The 20,906-nt window shown below is 43.7% G+C and overlaps 1 protein-coding gene across 5 annotated transcripts in view; it reads left to right on the forward strand.

Annotated features, from left to right (window-relative positions):
• Positions 1–19,964, forward strand: part of SLX4I (SLX4 interacting protein) — a 203,531-nt gene extending 183,567 nt beyond the window's left edge. For 3 of the 5 annotated variants that reach the window (XM_011741154.3, XM_071079663.1, XM_011741151.2), the window contains 2 exons: positions 5,197–5,297; positions 6,553–19,962. In XM_011741154.3, the coding sequence (XP_011739456.2) occupies positions 5,197–5,297; positions 6,553–7,273 (822 nt within the window). In that variant the 3' untranslated portion in view covers positions 7,274–19,962. Of the gene's footprint in view, positions 1–5,196; positions 5,298–6,552 lie in introns of all 5 variants that reach the window. The other 2 variants (XM_011741152.3, XM_011741155.2) reach the window with 2 other exon arrangements.
• Positions 19,965–20,906: the final 942 nt, after the last annotated feature.

The following is a 20,906-nucleotide window of genomic DNA, read 5'->3' on the forward strand; positions in this document are numbered from 1 at the left end:
ATTACATCTTCAAGGCCCCACCTCTTAATACCATCACATTGGCAGCACCTGAATTTTGAAGGGGACAGAGTCATACCATAGCAACGCCTAAAACTGATTTCTTGGTCTTATTCCCCAAGCCTGACCCTAAATTTACTATGTTTTCCGCATTGGTAAAGGCCAACTTCCTTCATCCAGTTATTTAAACCAAAGATTGTGGAGTCACCAATGACTTTTCTTTCTCCCACTCTATATCCAGTCCATCAGCACATTTTGTTGGGTCTCCCATCAAATTATATTTCCAGTCTAACCACTGCTCCCCAAGAAGCAGGCTCTCCTCCAGGACCCATCACCTCTGAATGAATCAATCATTGCCGAGGCCTCATCACTAGTCTTCCTCCTCGTAACCATGTACCTCTACAACGCCCAAGGTATTCCTTTTAAAATGTCAAGCCCCTTTTCTTCTAGGAAGCTTCCATGGGCATATCATCTTCCTCACAATAAAACATGCCATCCTTACAAAAGTCACACAAGATCTGCCTTTTCACCACCAGTACACACACACACCCCTCTTTCCAGCTTCCTGACCTCTTCCCCTGATTTACTCTCCAGTTTCTGTACCATCCAGGCATACTCTGTCCTCAGAGCCTTGGTGTTCCCTCTTCCCCCTGCCCAAAATGCTCTTTCCTGTGGCTTGTCCTTCACTCAGGTCTCAGTGTAAAGCCCACCTTGTTACCTACCACGGCCTTCCCTGACTGCCATATCTAAAATAGCACCCCATGGCCCTTTGGATGTTTATTTCTCCTCATAATATCATCACCACGTGACACATGTTTATTTGTTTGTTTGTTGTCTTCTCCATTGAGATAGGGGCTCTGTGAAAGCAAGGTCCTTTCCCTCAAGGGCTTCAAGCATTGCCAGGTACAGAGTTCAGTATTGCCTGATTGGATTATTCTGTGGGATTCTGCTCAGTTATCAATTCTGTGTGCCCTTAGGGCAGAAGTTCAGTAATTCTGCTGAGTATCAGAATCACCGAGGAGCTTGCCCAAAATATACATGCCCTGACGCTGCTTCCTAGAGATCCAAATTCTGGGGTGGAACTTAGAACATTTTTTAACACACTCCCCACATGATTTTGATGCATGGGATAAACAGACCACACTTTGCCAAAGACTGTCTCATTGTACCAGTTTGTATTTATCTGTTGCTCTGCCTTGCTGAGTGTTGTGTTATGTATATCGGCAGTTTTTGAATCACCTTGGAACCTAAATGTAGATGCCCTTGCCGCACCCCAGATCTCGTGAATCAGAGCTTCCAGGGAGGGGTCTTGGGAATCTCCATTTTCAAAAGACTCGTTCTATGCCTCTGATGCAGCCAGTCTTCCCACTGGCCTGCGGGAGCCCCTCCTATGCTTTATAGACTGCATGAGGAGGTTGGAAGTTCAAGAGCAGGTGTTTTCTCTGCCATTTTAGGCCAACTTCTCTCCCTATCTCCCATTAATCCAACAGTGTTCTGTTCAAAACCAGTTTTCATTGAGTCACTGTGGGGTGTCTCCTTGGTTTATCCACAGTTTCAATGTGCTTTTGGGACTTAAACATTGCCCAGTATTTCTTTTTTCTTTTTCCTTCTTTTTTTTTTTTTTTTTTTAAGACAAAGTCTTACTCTGTCACCTAGGCTGGAATGCAGTGCCACAGTCATGGCTTACTGCAGCCTTGACCTCCTGGGCTCAAGTGATCGTCCCACCTCAGCCTGCTGAGTAGCTGGGACTCTTAAGTGCGCACCACCACGCCTGGCTAATTTTTTGTAGAGATGAGGTCTCACTATGTTGCCTAGGCTTGAACTCCTGAGCTCAAGCTATCCTCCCACCTTGGCCTTCCAAAGTGCTGGGATTACAAGCGTGAACCACTGCACCCAGCCCAGTATTTCTAACTGCATCTCAAATCAGCCTGTTCTTTGATTAGAGGCAAGAAGGATATCTTAGTCACCTAGCTCATCCTGGTGAGGACTCTCTTTGCAGTCCTTTCTATCCTGGAATTTAAAATGTGTTTCCCAGGTCAGCCCATACAGGAATACGGTAATGTCACCCATCATCATACTCAAACATTCATCTGTTCAGCCTTCCCCTTGGTTCTGTACTGGGACATGAGTGTTGACTGTCTTCATCCTTGGGGTGGTGGTCTCCAGAATACCCCCAAAGATGGAGAAAAGTCCTGATCCCTTGCCCTGTGGCCTGCGTAGGCTGCTTAGGTTGTTTGAAGGAGGGTATCTCCCTAGAGGCCAGGGCTTTGCCCTATTTCTGTTTGGTTTTGCCCTGGAACTATGTACTGACATTCTTTATAGAGAGAAACTTTTGAATCAAAACTCTTCAAAGTGTAACCTAAAAGTAAAACAAAATAGGAGGTAGAGTGGGGATGAGGCAGATGGCTGGGAAGGAGTATACCAAGGAATGATATTTGTGGAATATCTGAGTCCATGGGGACTCAGAATGTCCTCATTCTGGACTTTGGATGGCCAACTCTTTGGTAGCCTCTTTGAGTATGTTGGGTTTATCTTCATTCTTTACAAGAGCTGATGGGATCATTATTCATGGCAGAATCTGAAAAGTAGTAGGGTCGTCCCGTAAGCCCAGAAGGCACTTGCAACCCCTCTTAGCACACATTATATATCTGTATCTTGGCGTTGTGCCTCCGGATAAGCCTCAGATTGCATTTTGATGCCAGATGTGAGAAGCCATTAGTAATCAGGACGACTCCCTTTAGGAAATCCTGTTCCCAGGTGATAGCTGCTTCCTAAGGAATACTTGTTTGGGGGCAGGGGAGAGTGGCACTGGAGGCTTTGATTTAGAGACAAAGGGGAGTGAATTGACCCTAGAAATGTTAGAGTAAGAGATTTCTAATGAGACCTGACAGCTCAGGGGCTGAAGAGGGAGTCTAATCTTTTTTTTTCCTGCCCACCCAGTCTTCATACAAATGTAAATATGCCTCCTTCAACAAATTGCCAAATGTGGTTTTAATTTGTAAGCAGGAGACCCCGCCTTGCCTTTCTCTTTCTTTTTCTTTTCTTTTCTTCTCTTTTTTCTTTCTTTTTTTTTTTTTTTTTTTTTTTTTTTTTTTTTTTAAATGAAAACTAAGTCACAGATTTTACACTTTTTGAACAGGACATTTCCTCCTGTCACTCTGTCACCTTTTCTGTTGTCCCGTTTCTTCCAAGGACATTTTCCCTCATTGTTGTCAGAGGAATTTGGGATGAGAGCCGACTGCTCTGCTTCTTAAAGGAGTTTTTGAAGTTCCCAAAGGAAATGCATAGTGCTCTTTAAACTGAATTTTTAAAATAAATAAATAAAGGCAGTGATTGAATTTAATACAAGATTTGAAGAGAGTGTCACTATCGCAGCATAATACTTTATGTGGCATATGCAGTATTCATTGTTGTTATTTATGACCCTGTCTGCCTTGCATTGTGGATTTCTTCCAGCCTTGGGGAATTTACATCATTCCTAATAGCAAAAGGCTTTCTGGTTCCCACAGAGTTGTTCAAAGCCTGACTCATGCTCCTTATGTTAATTGTTCAGCTCTGAAAATACAGCACTTACAGGGTGTGGTTGTAAGGGGAGATTCTACTGTACTTATAGGGCATGTTTAGAAGTGTTTCACACATAAATCTCGATTCCTCTCTCTCTCTCTCTCTCTCTCTCTCTCTCATTTGAATTTTAAGATGTCACTCATTTTGGCCAACTAGTAAGTCTTAGAAAACAAACCAAAAAAAAAGGGAGTATAATCCAATAAAACATAGAATATTCTGTTCACTAGCTTAAAACTCACTTGGGTTATAACCAGATATGACTTTGAATGACACTGGCCCAGGTCTGAGATGGATAGGCACAACTGAAGAGCATGGAGAGCCCATCCTCAGTGGTGCAGGGCAGTGATTAGGCAAAGCACATCCCCTCAGCCTATAGGGTAACCAGGCGTGGTACTCATGGCTGCCACCCACCAGGTGCTCTGGGGCTGTCACTGCTAATTCCAGTGTCGTTCTAAAGCAAGGACCTAATGACAGTTTACTAAAGCTGTTTCTGGTGGTAGCAACATTTTATTGGAATTTGATGGGGAAGAATACTTAGTGTCTCAGAAAATGAGAGGAGTTAATACTCGTCTGGATTATGTACTCGATAACCAAAAGGAGAAGAGATTCCAAAACTATGAAATGGGTTAATGTTGGCAAGGTAGGTAGGCTTTTACATTTTATAATTACTTCCTTATGATGCTTCCATGGGAACACAAAAGGCTAGATAGGCAGATAATCTATGAATTATATAAAACCAGAGTGGTGGTTAGTATAAGGAAAAAAGTCCCGAATTTTTTAGTAGCCAAGAATCACAAACTCCAGTTTTCAAAATACCAATATTAAAATATTTGACTATTGCTACGGTCTTGGGTGTTACAACTTTTTTTTTTTTTTTTTTTTTTTTTTTTTTAGACGGAGTCTCACCCTGTCACCCAGGCTGGAGTTCAGTGGCGCCATCTCAGCTCACTGCAAGCTCCACCTCCTGGGTTCATGCCATTCTCCTGCCTCAGCCTCCTGAGTAGCTGGGAGTACAGGTGCCCACCATCACGCCTGGATAATTTTTTTTTTTGTATTTTTAGTAGAGACGGGGTTTCACCGTGTTAGCCAGGATGGTCTCGATCTCCTGACCTCGTGATCCGCCCACCTCAGCCTCCCAAAGTGCTGGAATAACAGGCGTGAGCCACCGCGCCCGGCCACAAAATATTCTTTATTTTTGCAGATAGAGAAAATATGGGGAATTCTTAGGATGGTAAGGGTGTAGACCACTGTGTCACCAGGTCTTGCTGGAAGAACGGAGCTCACAGGCACGCTGCCCCACACAGTAGGATTCTGGGGCTTTTGTCACAGCCTGGGCCTCACAGTTACCAGATATTGGACAAGACTTCCCAGATGGTTTGGAATCAGCATTCTTTGCCTTACAGTTTTGTATGTTTATGGCACATATTAATGTTTGAAATGTAGACTGGGAGTCCAAAAGAAGTTACAATTAACCATAAAGTTCTAGGTAAAAAAGGTTAAAATAGCTTACCACTGAGCAGTTTCATTCAGTCTTTACAAAAATAAATGTGTTCATTGGGCATTCAGAGTGTAACTGTTTTCTCTCATGTTCAGCTAATAGATTTCTGGTTGAACCTTTGTTATCTTTTGGAGTAGACAGAAAGAGTTCTCCATGGAGTGTCTGATTACTTTGCTGAGTGTGCAGAGAGTTCACTTCCTCCCAGTGCAAAGCTCCGGAGAAATGCTCTGAAAGAAATGTAGGTGCAATGTGTTTCCTTTTTCTCATTTGTGACTGCCTCTATGTATGGATAGATAACATGAAGTCCAGAATTAAACAGAGTGCCTGGAACTGAAGCACAAACTCCCCTCCATCATGTACTTGCTCTCCCCTCCCTCCTGACTCTCTTGCTTTCTGGACAGTAGGGATAGAGTCCTTGCTTCACAGGTGTGTTGCAAGGAGTAATTAATGACACGTTCTTTGAAGATGAAAAGCACCTGTTGGTGGTGTGTTTCATACCACTTTCAGAGGGACTACAGACAGATCTAAAAAATACATTCCTTTCCTAAGATCCTTGTTCCGACTTTAATATAATTACAATAATCCTCATACTCCTGGTGTCAACAGTAAGAACATGAGTATTGTATGTATTTGTTTTCACACTGAAGCTAGCCAAAATAAATATTTCAGCTTTCAATGTTTTGGTGGTTGAGGAAATTTCTTGCCATTCACAGACCTGTAAACATATGCTGAAGTTAAGATCTGTAGTCTCTAATTCTCCCTGTGCAACTTCTATCCCGCCCCTCAAAGTTCATTTTATCATCAGAGTGAAGTTACATTGTCTGTTGTGCATGCCGTTAGAAGCAAGGGGCTTATATACAGCTATATCGACACTCTTTTGTCTTCCATGATTGCATTTTATTGCCTTTCATGCTGGCTATCTGGAATTTCTTCCAGGACATTTCAAATTATATTAACTAAGTCCTACTCCCATTTGTTGATCAAGTTTGATCAACAAACATGACACCAGCTAAGTGGTGGTTGTATTTGGGTAATACCTTGAAATAGCCTGAGAGAAATTCCAGGAGATTATTCTTTACTCACAAGTAGAAATTGTGTGTATGTGTACATTTGTGTTCACAGAACCTGAGTCTACTCCTGGAAAAAAAAAAAAAAAAAAAGTCAGCATATAAGCAGTACTGACCCTTAACATCAGAAATGAATACCTGTTTGCCTTAGTTAAAATGGGAACACCATCATAAATCCATTTTTAACCCAATGATTGATAAGCAGGTATATCCTAGTATAATGGAAAATGTGAAGGTTTTTGCTTGATTCCATCTGCATTTAAACATACACTTGTTGTGGGGGGTGTTTCCAGATTTGCTGGGGAGGCAAGAAGGCAGGTAGTGCCTGCCTCCTTTTCCAGGTGTAGGAAATGTGGTAGAGGGAATTTGGAGGAAACTGTGCCGTGACAGCTTCACAAACCATAAAATCATTTTTGTTTGTTTCAGTGTGAAAAGAACTGAAACAAAAAGCAGCATCACGAGCAAATCACAGACCAGAAGAGACACTGTGGAAACATCTAGTAACTCAGTGATTGCAGAGATAGCAAGGAGGAGGAATGATGGTCAGGCTTCCTCCAGTCCCGCATCAGAATCCACGGGACTAGCAAAGGATTACATAAAGGCAGCTGAGAGCCACTGGGGGCTTCCTGTTCAAAAGCTGGAAAAAGTTAATCAGACCCAGCCAGAAGTCACTAGTGGCCAGCAAAAACCTCATCCTGGGGAGCGGTTAAAGACAGGGCTTCTAAGTGGGAGCCCTGTCTGTAGCTGTGAGTCAGCATCACCAGGTCCAAAACAAAGTCCACGAGTGGCCAAAACCCAACAGAAACGCAGGAACTGCAGCTCTGCGGAAGACTTCGACCACCGCAAGAGAGTTTCTCTTGGAAGTGATCGATTAGTCCCAAGAGAAATAATAGTGGAAAAAAGCAAAGCTGTCAGGGTTTTGCCAGCTTCAGAGTTGTCAGATCCAGGGTTACTTTTGAAACAAAATTTGGCAAAAACCACGTCTAAGGAAGAGTTGCATGTTTTGGAAAGTCTCTCCTCCAGACATCTTATGAAAAATAACCCAGGGCAGGCACAGCAAACCGGCTCAGCCACAAACACTGAAAGATTATCTACAATTCAGAACAGCCCAACCAAGAAAAGAAAGAAACACGAAAGAGTCCATTAACACCAAAGAGGATTGTACCGTTGGAGTTGAGGACATAGTGGCCAGACCTGTGACAAGAGAGCTGCGTGTATAGATGCCGGCATTTTAGAGGAATTAATTAGAATGATTACATAGGAAGTGTGTTATCTGTGTTATGGCTATGGTTTGTTTTCAAAGCATTGCAAACCAGGAGGCTATATGCTTGTTCTAACAGCGTTGCTTCTTTATCATTATATTTTATGACTGTCTTCAGAGAATTAGTATAATGACAAAGAGCCATCCCCCTTGTCAGGGAGGAGACTGTGCAAGGACTGTATGAAGAAACTGATCATGAGCCCCTTCTTGGCACATCACTGTGCAGAGCACACAATGGACCATGCAAAGACAGTGCCACTCACCTCCAGGGGTTCAATCCATCCTCCTGCTCCTCAGCCTGAGTAGGAGGGCAGTGGAGCAACAGGCTGGTGGTTCTTAGCGTGTGGTCCTGGACCAGCTTCGCTGTCTGGAAATGTGCTAGAAATGTGGTTATTGGGCCCTGCCCCATGCTGAGTAACTACCTTTGGGTGATTCTGAAACATGCTTGAGTTTGAGAACCACTGGACTAATAGAACGCTCCCTGGTGCTTCGTCCAACCTGGCTGCCATGGCCTCCAGCTCACCAGTTGGGGCCAGATGTGCACATGCATCCCCTCGGACTCCCTCAAACTTGTAAAACGCTTGGGTTTGGTGTATGGGCCACTCTCTTCCCTAGTTCTACTGTATGGTAGCCATGGCATCCACGAAGGTGTTACCCTTATAATTGTTGAAGTTGATGGGCGATTCTGCCCAACTTTAGGGAAGACATCAGAGAGGCTCGTTGTTGCCTGTAGCTCAAGCATGGCCCAGTCCCTGCTCTTGCGCCCACCTCCAGGATTTTGGTTTGGGGCAGACTAGAACCTAATGGGAACTCAGTGACCAGTTTCCAGTTTCCCAGTTGGAAGGCTTCACAGGCAGTTCAAATTTCAAGACAGAGCCTTCCCTTTACAATGTCACCCACTGTCTCCAGTGGGCTTGCTGAAATGTCACATAGTGAATTATAGCAATGACTTATTTTGGATGGACACCTGCTAAAAATTTCCAATAACCGAATTTCATTCTAAAATAGGAAAGAAACAATATTCAAGGTCTATTCATTCAATACATCTTTTTTTTCTGTTCAACATGGGGTGGTCCTTTGAAATAGCACCTCCCCTAAGTAATAAGGAAAACCAAGTATATTCCCTAAAGTGTTGAAGTTAGCAGAAAAATCACCTAGAAAAGCCCAACAAAATGAAGAGAATACAGAAACAGGCATAGTATAGGTTCATGCTTGAGATGGATTAGTAGTTTATTCCATCTCATTCTGTCCTTCCCCACACCTCCTGTCCCCACTTGTTGAGACTCCGTAAGACTCACAAAGCAGCAGCCATATTTCATGGCAACATTTTGGATCAGGAAATTCCATCTTGGTCACCAAGTTTGACTGTGGTGGTAGATACTGTTACTCTGATATTCCAAACCCTGCCTAAAAACCTGTTCCTATCCCATGATCCCAGCCTAACCAACACTACTTGAAATGGCCCTGCCTACTGGTGTCCTGTCTTCTTCCCTCTTGGCTTTTTTCCTACTCCCAGCAGAACCCAGTCAAGGGATTCTGTAGAAGAGGGAGCCCAACAGAATACTAGCTTCAATGGAGCTGACTCTGCTTATGCAATAGGGTTGGGCTGCACAGAGTTGAAACCCCCTGAGTACTGGGTAGAATGTGCATTTCCATGGCCCACCGTAGGCCTCTCTCTTAGAGCAAACAGTATTCTAGGTGTGCTCTTTATTGAACACAGGACCACAGTGTATCATTGAATCTTCTTAAACAGAAGCAATTAGAATGATTTATATATAGGGAGGGCACAAGTAATAAATAACCCAGGGGATAGACCAAGAAGCAGCTCTCTGGAAAAGAGTCTGGAATTAAAAAGACAGCTGTACTAGAACAATAGCCACTGCCTGCTCCAGAACTAGGGGGGAGATATTTGAGCTGGAGCCGCCAGAGAAAATTTCTATTGAGAAGTTTTTATTTGTTTGTTTTGTTGGGTTTTTTTGTTGTTGTTTTTGTTTTATTCTAATCTTTCCCTGAAGTATCACTCTGGTATTGAGAAATTTTTATTTCATTAGCTAACCTGGGCTTGGTGGTTAAGGCTAATACTTGTACTTAGAATGATTCTCTGTCAAGAAAAGTCTTGACTTTAGAGTTTGTTATATTTGGGGATATAACAATTACTGTGATCTAAGAGAGAAAATAGCACCTCCGGTTGTAGATAGCTGTGGTTTTCCTCACAGCCCTCACATCCCTTCATGTAAAAGGGATTTTAACAGGATTTACAGAGGGAATGGCTCTCAGTTCCCACACTGTGACATGTGCTTGAGGAATTTTGCCTTTAAGCATTTTTCTTGCCCGTGGTTGAAACACCCCTGGATCTCTTGTTATTTGAGTGGTTGCGTGATTCTTTGGATATTTGGAAGTACAAAGGGGTAAATGGATGCCAGGGGATTTTTGTTATTGTGGCTTATTAGGTAGGATATGAAGAGTTCTCACTGTTGGGAATGGTATGTGTTTTGACATTCTTAATCATCTTCATAATTTGGCATCTGAAAGTCTGAAACTGTGTCAGTATTCTTCATCAAAAAGAACAAGTTCTTCAACCACTTACCTAGTACCCCAAATTATATTCAAGTCCCTGTGACTCCAGTGCTTGGAGAAGTCATTCATCTGATTCAATTAATGTTACACTTTGAATTTCCTAACTTTCTCAGCGGCATGGATTCTAAGCCACTTCCATGTGCTTTCAGGTGGCATCTTAATAGATTGGTGTTGAGGTTATTTTAATGTCCATAAACAAGAAAAGTCTGGAAACAATCTGTATTATTTTTCTTTCACATTTTCTTATCTTTGCCACTGGAGGTTAACTGTCATCCAGATATGAATATGAATTGTGAAATGCAAAGGAGCAAACATTTGGGGGTATGGGAGTAAGTGCTGCAGTTCTTTTTTTCACTGATTTTAATACTATAGAAGTGTATTTCATTTTATAAAAAGCAAGAATCATAAAAACCCTCTGTAAATTGATTTATGAAGAATATAGCTTATCTCCGAAGTATCTCAAGATATATCTTGGGGACCACAATGCGATCACAGTGTTAATTGTTTGCTGTTGGTGTCATGTTTGGATTTTAGCATGGATTGTTATGCATATCAGTGGCCTTTGATTTCAGAAAGAGCTTAGCGAGGGCAGAACACATAAGGAAAGGAAACCTCTGCTCAAGGGAATGACCTGGGATCACAATGTCGCCATTCCCAATTTCCTTGAATTCCTTCTTGGCAGGCCCTACTGTAATATTTCCACAAAACTGTAATGAGTGGCCCTTCTTTGGAGGTAACAGATGCCTTTCCTAAGAACTCAAAATTCTCTTCAGCGTGCTGCGACTTGAATATGGAAATCATTTTAATTTCTTCTTTTCTCTTATGAGGAAATTTCCATGCTTGGTTTGTCAAGAGAGTTCATTCCTTATTATTGAAACATTAATGAATTGAAACACGTTGAAGCAAGTAAAAAATCAAAATTAGGTTGGTTTATTTTAAATAGTTAAAAGTCTTCCTTAGTACAAAATAAATTAAGCATTGTAAAATGAAGTTAATTCAGGTAATTACTCAGTACAGAAATCTAATATATATCATTGGTATTGCAATTTAAGGGTATAATTAAATTCTCAGAAATCTGCAGGACTTCCTCTAATTTGGTTTCTCTATTTATTTAACAAGACAGGGAACAAATATGTGTCAATGTGCAGCTTAACAGAGGGGACTTGAATGGATAAAATTATCTTTAATCATCTAGAGCTACCCAGTACTGGGCTTGAATTTAATCATATTCACATGTTTCCTTTGGCAGCATAATATTACCATACACCGTATTACCTTATAATTGCCATTACAATTCCTTATCAAAGATGTTAATTCTTTGCTTGAGCAAAAAATCAGTAAACCATATGTCTGACCCTAAAGTATTTGATCAGGGAACAGAAGGTGTGAATTGGACAGATTCCCCTAATAACTTTCTTCAATCAAGTTAGAAAACCAAAAGCTATGTAAGTCACCAGGAGAGCTCTTTTTCCCTTATCTTCTCATTTGTTTTGTTTTAAACTGTTTAAATAGTTCAAGTGGTTGTGCATGCCTAGGGGATGAAACTTACGTAGTAGAAACGTACTGTTTTATGAATAAAGAGTAAAATTGTTTTTAAAAATTAGTGTGTATCACTTCTGTTCTTCAAAAATAAGTGAATTCACCCCAAGAAATACATATTCAAAAATGCCCTTTTCTAGACAGCTATTTTAAATTATGCTCTATTTATAAGAAGTGTTTGTGTTTTATTTGTTGAAATAATTCTGCAGTTTTGAATACTATGTAAAATAATCAGAGGAGCTTTCCATTTAACCATTGGCCTTCAGGATGTAAGTATTGAAAACTCAGCATGAAGCCTTTGGATTAAATTGACCCGTCAGTTATTGGGGTGCTCCTTACAGTGTGGACTTGCTCCCAATTCTGCTCCCAGCTATGAGCTAAGATAGACGTCTTTGGCAGGATTAAACTATGGCACTTTGACTCCTTTCCAAGGATCTTGACATTCCCCAAGTAGATTCATTTGTATTTTCCAAGTGAATCTACTCTTTACTCAGAACTGATGAAGTCCTGGGCTGACTGTCTACACTGCCTTTCATTTCAGTACTGCAGGTTTCTCTAGTTTTGTACATAACTTTTCAGAAGGAGTTCAGTCAGGTTGGAATAATACATTTGAATAGCTGTGCGTGCAATGCTGAGAACCTCTGCAGTCGATGAGGCGTAGCTCATTTCTTCTTAGTGTTTTGATCATGGTGGTCCGCCATCTGGCCGAACCCACAGGAAAGACGCCCTGCCCTGGACATTGGGGCTGGGCCTGGGATCTGGGGACTGCCCAACAGCATGGGGCTGCAAGCTGCAATCCGTGGGTCCAGGCTGCTGCTTTGCCACTAGTTGGTTTTACATGTTTTGGTACAAGTCATGTAACCACCCAGGCCTCAGTTTCTTCATCTGTCAAATAAAATTATCTCTAATATTTTAAGTGCCAAACATAGCTTTTAGTGCATCGGGATGAACATTCCCATCCCATGTATTAATGTCTCCATCTGTTTGAAAATGGTTCCCTACACTGGCCACCTACTGGGGTCACCTGGATAGCTCCTAGTTCAGTCAGAATCCCTGAGGTTTGGCCTGGGCGTTGGTATTTTTAAAGCTCGTCAAATGATGATTCTCAGGAGACACCATAGTTAAGAACTATTGTTTAAAAATGTGGTGTGTGCGTGTAAATAGCAGATGTTAAAAGAGGGTCCGCTGAGTATTCTTTAGAAGAGGGGCTTTCTGCAAATCAGGAGTGTACCTACTTCCAAGTAAATGAGTAGGAATGGCTTCGGGGACAAGGTGTGAGTCGACAGTCATACATTTTAACCTTACAAAGAGATGTGTTTTGTTTTCTTCTGAAGGCCCCTCTGCATTGGTTCTGCTGCTTTAGAACCTACACATCCCAACACACCCCTCATCTTTGCCAACATTGAGAAATTGTTACCCTCGTTCAGAAGATGGGTCTTTAAAGCACCTAAATAATTGTCTGAAATTTTTACATAAACCTCTGGGGTTTGCCTTTGATCATGATCATTAATATCATTAATAGGCTCTCTAAAAGTGCGTGTGAATCTCAAGTTAGCATTTGACAGGGCAGTGGAAGAATGAACGCTTTTAAAATAGTTTGGCTCAGAAAGTGCATCTGAAATAACCCTGTGGGAAAATCAGGAGAATTTCTCATCCTCCAAAGGATTACCTAGGATGAGATACTGACCTTGTATTTTAAGTTCAGTTGCATTTCTTAAAACCTCATTCATTACCCAGCCTGATTTATTTTAGGAGTGAAGTAGGCTGTGGGAGGGGGCTATATAATGATGTATGGTTTTTATGTTTGCTTTTTGTTTTCTGCACAGTTCCCAAAAGATTTTTATCATAACGTGTATATATATGTCTTAAAAAAAAAAAAAAAAAAAAAAAAAAAAACAGCTTCTTCACAAGATTTACTATGGCTTTTCTCTCAGAAATTAGAGCTGAAGAATTCTCTCCTCTTCAGGCTCTAAGGCGATCAAACCCCAGAAGGCTGAGTGTGTGCGGGGTGAGCAGAGCGCTGACCTCTGCCAGGGGAGAGGTCAGTTCAGCACACAAGACTCAAAAGGGAGGAAGAAAAAGCAACTCCTCAGCAGGGAGTTTGACTTGCTTTAGGGCAGAAGAGCTTTTATAAATGAGTTCCCAGTCTCCCACGCCCTCTCGCTTGCACTTCTGTTACCAGTCCTGTTCTGCGCTTAGACACACACACACACACACACACAGACACATGCACACTCCCACCTCATTTCCACTCGTTGCTTCACATCCCTCTCTCCACCTGCCCCAGGAACAGTGGAGAGACTGACAGACCCTGCTCCAGAGGAGGCAGGTGATGGATTGACTGGGAATTTTTCTAGGCCCAGCAGCTCCCAAGGCCTTTTCAGTTCCTCCTTCACACGCTTGACTGGTGAGAAGAACGCAAAAGGCTCTTTCCCAAACCCAGGGTGGGTGCCTGGGAAGATGAATACCAGCGCATCCATTCCTGTTGTCAGAGGGAGAGGTGGAATGGTAAATCAGGGCAGCCCTCAGCCAGGAGGTGGGAGACTGGGCTGGGTGTTTGGGATGTGTCCCAGGAGGAGGAGCCTAGAGGGACCTTCCTGTCACAGCACTGGAGAAGGACCTTGTGAAGCAGCAACACTGCTGTATTCATATATTCTCCTTAAAATGCTGCCCCAGTGAGCCTTGTCCCAGTACCCTACTGCTTAGCACGTGGACTGTCTGCCTGTGGCAGAGCCTGGGGCATCTAGAAAAGACTATTCTCAGGTGGCTCTCCCATGAAAATGCCCCATCAATCTGAAGGCACTTGTAGGCGGCAGAGTTTTCTACCCCAGAGGTGTTGGGGATCTGGGTTGCTTTGGGGTTCTTGTTTTGATACCAACAAGCATCTTCACCAGGAATAACCTTCTAGATTTCAATAAAATCACAAGCTCAAAGACAAGGAGTCTCTGCGTCCATCTGTGAATTTTATACAGCAAATTGTCCTTGTTTTCCCTTGAAGATAGCATTTCCTGGTACCGGTTTACCAAATCTCATGTTCTTCTGGGCTCCAGTTGTAGAAACAACTTTGGTTCTTGTTTTGCATGTCTGTCAAGTCTAATTCCAGGTCCTGATAATGTTTTAGAAAAGCTCACTGAACTTAAGAGAAACCTTCATTTTCTGCTCCCAGCTGTGCATGTCTGCCTAAGCCACCTGCCTTGCCCTCCATGCAAGGGCAATCCTAGCAGAGAGATGGTGGGAGAGAAACTTTGGCTTCACATTTAGCCCCTTCTCAGTGCCAAAGAAGTGGCCACTGTGCAGTGACGACAGCCAAGAAGGGAACTTCCTTGTAGGGGAAGCCTCTGAAGAAGCCGGGGGTGGGAATACAAAGTATTTCCAAAATGCCCAACCCACTGAAAACCTCCAGAAAATGGAAGTCCAACATTATCTCGTTTCATAAGGAGAGAAGACTATCTCAAGACTTGAGTGTCCTGGAGTCCTCCAAGGCCAGGTATCTAAGCTTACCTCATTTGGCATGAATTTTATAAAATAGGGGTTTCGAGGGATATAGAGGAAAAAACTGTGTTCTATTCTCATTATTCGCAGGCTGTAGACAGCTGTCGACACTCAGACCACACACTGTTGTAGACTTCAATTAGGCACCACGTTTTGTGCAGTCCTATAGTTCATTCTTGTCTTGAATGAGCTTTTCTTTCTCCTACACTGGAAGCCGGCTCTGAATTGATCAGGGAAAAAGCTAACAACGATTTTTATAGTCACAACCAAATATAACACCTACAAGTGACAGAGCCTGGTACGATCCTTTTTAGAAGAAGCCTATGTTCATTTTCTATCCCTGTGTAACAAATTACCGTAAATCGAGAGACTTAAGACACCATAAGTTTATTATCTCACAGTTTTCGACACTTCTTAGCTGGGTCCTCTGCTCAGGGTCTCATAGGCTGAAATCAGGGCTTCAGCCAGGCTGCATCCTCATCCGGATGCTCAACCAGGGAAAGGTCCGCTGCCAAGCTCCCTTGTTGGCAGAATTCAGTTCCTTACATTTGTAGGACTAAGATCCGCATTGTCCCGCTGGCTGTTGGCAGGGGACCTCCTAGAAGCCATTTCGCGGGTCCTTGCCACGTGACCCCATCCATTTCGTTAATGGAGAAGCCTTGGCATCGAATCACTTTCGTGCTTTGAATCTCTGACTTCTGTGACCAGCCAGAGAAACCTCTCTGCTTTTAAAAACCTCCTGTAATTAGGCCAGCCCCACCTGGATAATCTGTATTTGAAGGCTAACAGATTTGAGACTCTAATGACATCTGCAAAATCCCTTCACAGCAGTACCAGGATTAGTGTTTGATTGAATAACCAGGGGCCAGGGACCTTTGGGAGCCATCATGGAGTCCTGCCTACGACCACATCCAACAGCACTTAGCTCTTCTCTGACGGGCCCAGTTTAATGGAGCAATGGTGAGAAAGTAGAGTGTCAGTTGGAATCTAGCTGAATTCCTTAATCTTTTAATGGTTGCTTAGAGCAAATACTGAAAGCAGTGTTCTTTCCTTTTCCTGTAGCCCTTTTCATGAATACTGCAGTGGCACACATTTATTGTCACCATGACAGATGAGGAAACTGAGGCACAAAGAACTTTGGAAACTTTCCCAAGTTAGTAAATGGCAGTGCCTAGAATCCAGATCTGGCAAATCTCAAAGCCCAGAAACTGTGTTGTTAGTACACACAGGTGGAAAATTTCAAACCGGGAGCTGGGAGGAAGAGCTGCGATTGGAACCAAAGAAGTCTTACTCCAGAATGCATGCTCTTGACCACTAAGCACACAGCCCGGCTTTGCACACCAAGAAGGTGAAAGTAACAGTCTAGTGAAGGAAGGATCAGGCCCACGTGGAGGCTGAACGCTCTGCAGGAGATGTTCACGACCTCTTTTGTAACTGCACTGCAGCCAACACTGTCCCACTGAGAGCTCACAGGAAGCGCGGAAATGACGGGGCTTGGAGATGGAGAAAGCCAGAGGTTGTGGTCCCTCCCGGCCCCTTCCCACTCCCTTTTCTTTACTAGAGGCACTTTTTTCCTTAGTCTGTTGCAAACCTGTATGGCGTGTCACATTTGCGCTCTTCCTTTCTGCTTTATGCCTTGAATTATTTAAAAATTCTTCCAAAATAACATCACTGCAAAGCCAGAGAGAGCCCCAGAGGGCATCTGATTGTTCATGTCCTGAACTTGGGGGGTTTATGTTTCTGTCTTGGGGATGGGGTTTTTCCAAGTCACTCAGTGTGGGTGCCTGGGCGCAGAGGAAACTTCTACACAGAATGTACTTCTGGCCTACCCTGACACGACAAACAGGTTAAGGATGACTTGTGGGAGATTTTGCTAATCCATCAGTGCTGGGTGGGGCAGAGTGTGGAGGTGTAGCCTTTTGGGGATGTCAGGTGGAGGAAGCAGAGCTGCCCACAGGCAGTTCCAGGAACTGTCAGGTGTGTCTGAACTGGCCCAACCGCACACTAGACGTGGCGAACTTCATCACATTCAAGCGATCTGGATTTTAGTCCTGTTAAATGCTCAGGTGTTTTTGTGGTGATAACCAGGAAGGAAGCTGCCAGGGGGAGTGGGAGTGGTTAGGGAACATGGGATGAGGCCTAATGGTAATTGCAATCACTTAACACTGGCCAAGACCCTGGCACCTGCATCTCAGACCCGGTGAGCCAGCAGCGCTGTTCTGAAAACGCCTGTAAAATGTACATGTGTGCACATGTGTGCACACACACAGGGAGCAGTAGGACCTAGTGAGCCTGTTGATGTCCTTTCTGAACCTCTTTTCCTGCGACTCGTTTTAATTCTATGAAGCAAAAACTAAAAGGGAAATCGGAAACTTCCCAAGAACAAAAGAACAACCTACAAAGGAGCAGAGCTGAATCTGCCTGTGATGCAGGAAACACCTACTGCTCCCGGATTTATACAGATGTCACTTTCTAGGCGGAACCAGCTCAGATTGGCGACACTGTCTTAGCAGCCGCCTCCTGTGACCTCCCTTGAGCCTTTGCATCCATTTTTGTGAGGTGCTGATCTCCCAAGGCTCTACCCTTGAAAATCACACTAAGGGCAGGATCCAGGCATAAACCTAGCAAATTCCCAGAAGAGGCAGAAAACACAGCAGCCCAGGAAGCAGGAGCCCCAAGTTCTAGTTCTGGCTATTGCTAACTCTCTGTATAACCTCGGACGAGACCTTGAACCTCTCTGGGCCTCAGTTTCCTCTTCTGGGAAAGAAGTAGGGGTTGGATCCTTTGATGGGTAAGGTCCTTGACTGCATTAACATCCTGTGATAAAGGTATTTCACATGTAACATCTACGATAAAGGTATTTCAACTGCACATATCTCAGCCAGGATGAATTAAAACAGCTTTTCACTCTTCAGGTGCAGAACAGAGGGGGCCAACCTGTTTGGTTGCCTGAGTAGTGATTAGGAAGCCAGCTGCAAACTTGTATTTCCTTCCGGGATCACCGATGAGCACCACCAGCCCTGCCAAGAGAGCTTCTCTTTAAAACAAAGCTGTTACTTTCATGTTGCTGGCATCTGCATTTGCTTTCTGGATAACTCAACCCTTGGGTGCCCTGGTGTGGATATTTGCAGTGCGGGTGGGTTGGAGAAGGCAGCAGGCAGGCCTCAATTCAAGGTTCTTACTGGATTTAAGAGCCTTTATTCTCCAGGTTAATTTTCCTGACTTGCATATCACAGGTTAATACTGGACCCAGGCATAATGATACATAATTTGAGACTTGTAAAAGCTGCCTTGGACTTGAAAGAAACACACTCTAAGCCAGGAAGGTTGTGCCCAGCATGCAAGAGCGAGTAATACAGGTAGAATATATGTCCAAAGCAAGAGAGCCGCACCCTTTTGACATGATCTCAGAGGGTGCCGTGCAGGATTTAGGCTCCTCGGCTGCCAGGCAGCGATACCACGGCAGCCCTACAAGCATCACTCCCCCCAACCTGCTCTTAGTTTTATTTTAACAGCCATTGGAAGGCAATGGTTCGCAAACGGAAATTCATTATTTTTAATAGACCCCGAAATACCTCGTGGATTTGAAATGATGCAACAAGATTGCCCTAATGGTTTCTAAACTTTGTTTTTAAGACTTCTGGGGCCAGAACCGTAGAGAACTGCCTTAGGGCACCCTTCTAGCTCAGATAACCAAGCTGTTTGTTGGCATTGCTGGAGACTGACATACCCTGAGCTGGGTTGTTTAGCTGCTTGTGGGGTGGAAAAAAAATGTTAAGAAAAATAATTGTTGTTTTTGCAAACTATCTATTTAAAAACAGAACCTCAGGAAGCAGATTTCTGTTCCAATGCTTGGATGAATCAGAGCTTACAAAGTATAAATACACATTAGCAGGAGGAGGCTTCCCATAACCCATGTGCTTGTATGTCTTCCCAGACCAGGAACCTCTGAACTCCTGTTTCTCATTCCCAGTAGAGGCAAGAAAGAGACCCACAGTCGAAACGGAAATGGAGCATCGCTCAGCCCAAGTTTCAAAGCCCGATAGGCCTGTAGAACTTTTTTTTTTCCTTTAAAGGCAACTGGTTTTTTGCTGCACATTTGCTCACTTTGGAGCACGAGCACACAGGTGTAAGCCATTTGGAAAGGTGGGAAACCCACGCTCTGGCCCATTTGGCTCCTTGCTACCTAAGAAATATTACAGAATAAGTTAATTTTGACTCACTGACCCCTCAGATCAGCTAATAGGCGTGAAGCACTTAGACCACAACTTGCTCAAGGGGCAGTGTAATTATTTTACTTAAAAATGATGTCAGGTGGCAATTTAGCAACAAACTGGCTTCCAGGCTATTTAATTCAGTTTAACAAGGAGGAAAAACATTATAATTAGTGAAGAGCTGGTACTGTAGCACTTTAGCAGAGTCGCTCCCAATTTTTAGAGTGCATGAGTGGGGGAAGAAGAGCGAGCTTGTCAAAAATTCAAATTCCCAGGCTCCACTTCTGGTGCATCTGGTCTAACAGGGTCATGGACCGGGCCTGGGAATCTGCATCTTAAAATTGTAAACCCTCTCACAAATCATCAGTCTCATTTGGCTTGTAGTCAATTAAGATATATCGTCCCCCTCCACTTTCTATTCAAATTCTACATCAGGTAAGTATAGAATCTCAGGACAGGCCGGGCGCGGTGGCTCAAGCCTGTAATCCCAGCACTTTGGGAGGCCGAGACGGGTGGATCACGAGGTCAGGAGATCGAGACCATCCTGGCTAACACGGTGAAACCCCGTCTCTACTAAGAAATACAAAAAACTAGCCGGGCGAGGTGGCGGGCGCCTGTAGTCCCAGCTACTTGGGAGGCTGAGGCCGGAGAATGGCGTGAACCCGGGAGGCGGAGCTTGCAGTGAGCTGAGATCCGGCCACTGCACTCCAGCCTGGGTGACAGAGTGAGACTCCGTCTCAAAAAAAAAAAAAAAAAAAAAAAAAAAAAGAATCTCAGGACAGAGCTTCCCATCCTAAGAACACCAGCTTTAAGTGTTCTTTCCTAGAGTTGCGTGGGATAGTCTAATGCTAGAGTTCTAGTTGGCCAAGTTTCTGGACTGAAAATTTCAGGGGCCTTCCAGGGCCCCTTTAAAGAGAGCCCAGAGTGTTCCTGGGGAATGAATGGTAAAGGCACTGAGTCCCTTCCTCTCTACTTCCCTAACCCCCAAGGACAACCAGAGCACCATTGCCTGCTTCCTTTTTCCTGAAGGGGAAAATTTACCCTTCACAATTAAAGTCCTGGCACTGAGGCATGTCTAGAGGAGCCTAATCTATGCCCTCCCAATACCACGGGTGTCCCTGACAGAAGGTGAGATAAGACACCACCCATGAATCCCAAGATCCCTTCCCTCCTGGAATATAGAATTGCAGAGGCTCATTCAACTTTTTTTTTCTCGGCACAAAAGCATCTGGCAGCTACCCAAGGAATTCTGGGGTCCTACAGAATCCAAGTTTACAAACCACCAGAACAAGGTTTTGCTTCAGGATAGTGTTTGACTCCACTCTGCGAAATGACTGTCCCCTGTCCAGTAGAATCTACACTTCTCCCTCCCTTTGACCCCACCTTACAGAAACCCAGCAGACATTAGTGACAAAGCAGAGCTACGCTAGGGTAGAGCGAGATGTCATGGGAACCTCAACTCTTCACTGTCCGGGTCCTTCAGGCTACCTCCCCAATAAGCCAAAATGGTGTTGGCCACTCTTTGGGTTGTCACAACCCCGAATCCCTTGATGGTCTCTGCTCATGCACAGGGAGCCCGGGACACTTAAAGCCCATCTTTCATTCTTAATCAAGATGTTCCTTAGCACAACTCCAAGCCTAGAAGAAAAAATAAAAGCTTTCCCGAGAACAAAGAAAAATATTCCCATCAACTTTTC

The sequence above is a fragment of the Macaca nemestrina genome, chromosome 15 (genome assembly GCF_043159975.1).
Source record: "Macaca nemestrina isolate mMacNem1 chromosome 15, mMacNem.hap1, whole genome shotgun sequence".
Taxonomy (NCBI): domain Eukaryota; kingdom Metazoa; phylum Chordata; class Mammalia; order Primates; family Cercopithecidae; genus Macaca; species Macaca nemestrina.